General features: G+C 43.8%; 1 protein-coding gene across 1 annotated transcript; it reads right to left on the reverse strand.

Moving 5' to 3' along the window:
- Positions 1-326: 326 nt before the first annotated feature.
- LOC103723360 (protein argonaute 2-like) lies at positions 327-3,496 on the reverse strand. Its single transcript, XM_089927178.1, has one exon. It carries the CDS (start codon positions 2,205-2,207, stop codon positions 699-701), a length of 1,509 nt encoding a protein of 502 aa, XP_089783304.1. The 5' UTR covers positions 2,208-3,496; the 3' UTR covers positions 327-698.
- Positions 3,497-4,029: the final 533 nt, after the last annotated feature.

Consider the following 4,029-nt stretch of genomic DNA (forward strand, 5'->3'; position numbering starts at 1 on the left):
ACAAAAGAAGGCATAAGGAGAACAAACAAAGATTTTAGCAAGCACTAAGGTGTTAAATTGCAGTTTCTTATATGCAGAAGTATAGTTGAACGAGCAGAAACCTTCTCCATGAATGCATAATTATTGTTGAGGGCTATCTTCATTTCTTAGAACTTAAGGTATCAAACCAACTCCTTTTTCCAGCCCTTATTTTGTTCATTATCAGTTAACTTAATGTTATAAAATGTCGAGATCTTACACCAGAGGAATCTATATAGCAGATACAGGCAACACTAGAAACGCGCTTTGTTATGCCCCGGTTGAGCTTAAAAGAGGAGATTAACTGATAAAGCAAAAGAAAACCAGAGAATTGTTTTACTGCAATCCAATCCAAAAGTCTGAGAAATACATCACCATAATACACTGACATTCTACTAGATACATCACCATAATACACTGACATTCTACTAGACATAGCTTTGATAGAACTTCATCCTTGTCCGCATGACTAGTTCTAATCAACCTGACATAACTACTTGCCTCTCTCCAAACCGAGAGAGAGAGAGAGAGAGAGAGAGAGATTGAGATTTACCCATTCCACCTATTCCTAAGATGTTCCCACTAACCATACTTGTGCTCTGTTTAGATTGCAAACTAGCAACCTTTCAGCATAAGTATGAACATGAACTCAAGCTCTTCAACCCAAGCTGTTAGAGATGTCAAAGGTAGAACATCCTCTTCTCAACTTTCTTATGCAGCTTGGGAAAACCCCCTTGGCCTGAAGAAGTGGGAGCAGGAAAGGATGAAGCAGATGATGATGCTTCCAGCATGCTCTCATAGTACAGACGCCCGCGATAGGCAGCAAGATCGGCATAGTAGACCGGTGGTGCCAATGAGACCGGCTTGGTGCACCGGGCAAAGGTGAAGCATAGGTTATATATAAGCTTCTGCAGCTCGTCCGACATGAAGCCATGGTCATCCTGCAGCCCGTAGTAGTGTGTCGGCTTGCTCGTCCCCAGGATCCCATTATGGCTTATGAGATAGAAGTCGAATGCCATTGGGTCGATGATTGCTGTGTCAACCACAGTGCCCGGAGGAACATTGCCATTTCTAGTGCATGGCTCACGTTCGCTCTTCGGAAACAAGCGAGTGCGGTGCCTCTTCTTTGCGACAACCACCGTGATCATGGGTGAGTAGCCATCCGATTTAATCGCCGCCACGAGATCTCTCAGCTCCTCATTGAGAACCATATCAAACTGTCCATCGCTCACACCATCCCGAAAGTATACAATCTTCTGAGGCTTGATGCCATTGACTCGAGCATAATCTTCAACAAGCTCTCGACACATCTCGCCGAGCTCCATGAGCTCCATGATCCTCTCGGTGCGGTGGGGCTGAGCTCGGATCCTTGTAGCATAGCGGCTTATCCCAGGGCAATCAAGGTTGGCAACAACTGCTGCGATCGATGGGCTCGTGGTGTTCCCGCTTGAGGGGTGGTTCACATCAGCACCAATAAACATGAAGGGAGAGTCTTTCACTAGTGGGAGGGTATCGGAGAGTTCCACATTGGTGCCACCGAGCTTGCCATTCATCTTTAAAGCGAGGTTGGCGAAGTACTGGTCCTGCATTTTATTGGCGTTGTGGCTCAGGAGGCACTGGGTCATGAGCCCCAACTGTGTCTCAGAGATCAGCTTGAGTAACTTGTATCCCTGGTGGCGGTCTGACATTGGGCAGAATAGAAGCTGCAACTGCTGTGCCCCAGCAGCATGAATTGCTTTGTTAAGCTCTCCAAGAAGCTTATCATAGTCCCAAAGAACAGCCATTCTGGAGTCGAGCACGAAGAGAGGCTGGTCGTTCATCTGCATGCCAAGGTTGCGGCATCGTTTGACGATGTAATGGATGAAGTCACCGGTGTTGAGCCTTTGCTGCTTGTAGTGTGATGGTTGTGCGCTGAAGTCAAGAATTCCCCAATTTTGTAGGTTCTGGCCTTCTAGCAGTTTGTTCTTGAGAAGGTTCCATTGGCAGTCATTATTCTGGATGCTGAATTTGGAGATCTGGCCACTGGCATCCCGGAGTTTAAGATCAGGGCGAGCAAGGACACGGCCGCTCACTTGTGTCATTTCCTTGGCAACAGATAAACCAAATTGCTTTGCGATTTCTCCACTGCAAAATGCAACAAGAAGAATTGCTCCATGGGAAGATGTAAAAAGTTCTAGCTGCTTCAACATGGGTCTATGCCTCTCAATAGAAAGATGTTATTTGAGGACTTGAGATTTTTTCCCCCTTAAAGAGTATCTTGAGAGGAATATGGAGTCAAGGATGTTTGATCACGTCCACTGAGTGATAAAGACGTTGCCTCAAGAGTGAAGGTTAGATCTAGGTAGATGGGTCTCAAGAAGGGAATAAAGAGGAACCTAAGAAGTATGGATTCATGCAACTTGAGATACAAAGAAATAGCGAATTATGGATTATTGGCTGAAGAATCATTCTAAAAGTAAATAAAAAATAGAATCTGATTAAGTATGTCTGGTGAAGAAAGGATTGAGCTCATGAATGAAATAGCTTTATCAAATTATGTAACAAATTACTCTTCCGATTCTATCTTTTAGATTAGTTTATGGTGAAAAGGCATCTGCTTCTGTCTTGTATCAATTAAAAAGATGAAAATGCCTTCCATTAAGTATACTGTCAAAGGTGAACAACATGGACCATGGAATATAGTTTTCCGAAGCAAAATTACGGAAAACCCATGCATATTAATAAGAGCAAAGAAGATTTAGATATTCTTTCAGAACTAACATAGAATGATATCTCTAGAATTAAGAACATTTTCACTTTTTATATTTGTGAGGTTAATATCAATTCAATGCATTCTTCACATTTTAGGCACTTGTGCATGCATGCACACATGCACAATATCTCAAGACATTCTTGAAAATGTCTACTCTTAATTTGAAGCTATATGAAGCTATAGTAGTTCTGATTAATTGGTCTTAGATCTTCAGTATGGCTAATTAGAGTCTGATGTATTCCAACAGGCAAGCAAGAAATGAAACAAAACTTGAAAATGTCTACTCTTTATTTGAAGCTATATGAAGCTATAGTAGTTCTGATTAATTGAACTTAGATCTTCAGTATGGCTAATTAGAGGCTGATGTATTCCAACAGGCAAGCAAGAAATGAAACAAAACTTGAAAATGTCTACTCTTCATTTGAAGCTATATGAAGCTATAGTAGTTCTGATTAATTGAACTTAGATCTTCAGTATGGCTAATTAGAGTCTGATGTATTCCAACAGGCAAGCAAGAAATGAAACAAAACTAAAGCAACAAGTAAGATGGTTTAGAACAATACCTGCAAGGCCCATCTTCTGTGCGCATCATGCTGAATATTATCTCTTTCCTCTTCATGGGAGAAGCTAAGCAAGAAATGATGTTTTGCATGAGTCTTCTCGGGACATTCCGCGAAGCAACCCAGTTATCTTAGTCTCTAAGGAAACCATTCTTGCGGTCCAAGTCATCGCACCATAAATTGAGGTCCTCCACCTTGCATTCCCTTTGTTTGTGGTCGGACTCCTCGGGCCTTTCATAGATGGACTTCCAATCCGGGAGAGCGAGCGGTGGTGCTGGTAGTGGCGGCGGCCGCGGTGGCGGTAGAGGGAGAGGCCGCAGGCCTAATCAAGGCAATGTCGCCGGATTCCGGCAGCTGAACTCGCCAAATTATGGCGTTGGGGCTAGCGGTCCCCGGCAGGGTCCGGGAAGTGGCAGCGGTGGATACTATAGGCAGGCGCCCGCCGCGAATTATGGCCGTGGCGGCGATGGCGATGGCGGCGCCGCATCCGAGATGGGGCAGTCGAGGCTGCAGAGGGGCGCATTTCGAGGACGCTGCGGTCCGGTCGCCGAGTTCAAGCTCGATGAGTAACAGTTAGCATAGTTCTTGGGATTTTAATTTAGTGATCTCGCTTTTACAATACTATATGATCTTTTGAAGCCTTCACACTTACTGTAAGACATAATATTTTTGGGTTGCAATGTGTGTATATATATATAT

The sequence above is a fragment of the Phoenix dactylifera genome, chromosome 14 (genome assembly GCF_051530095.1).
Source record: "Phoenix dactylifera cultivar Ajwa chromosome 14, Ajwa_hap1_PhDact_Kaust_v1.1, whole genome shotgun sequence".
Lineage (NCBI taxonomy): Eukaryota > Viridiplantae > Streptophyta > Magnoliopsida > Arecales > Arecaceae > Phoenix > Phoenix dactylifera.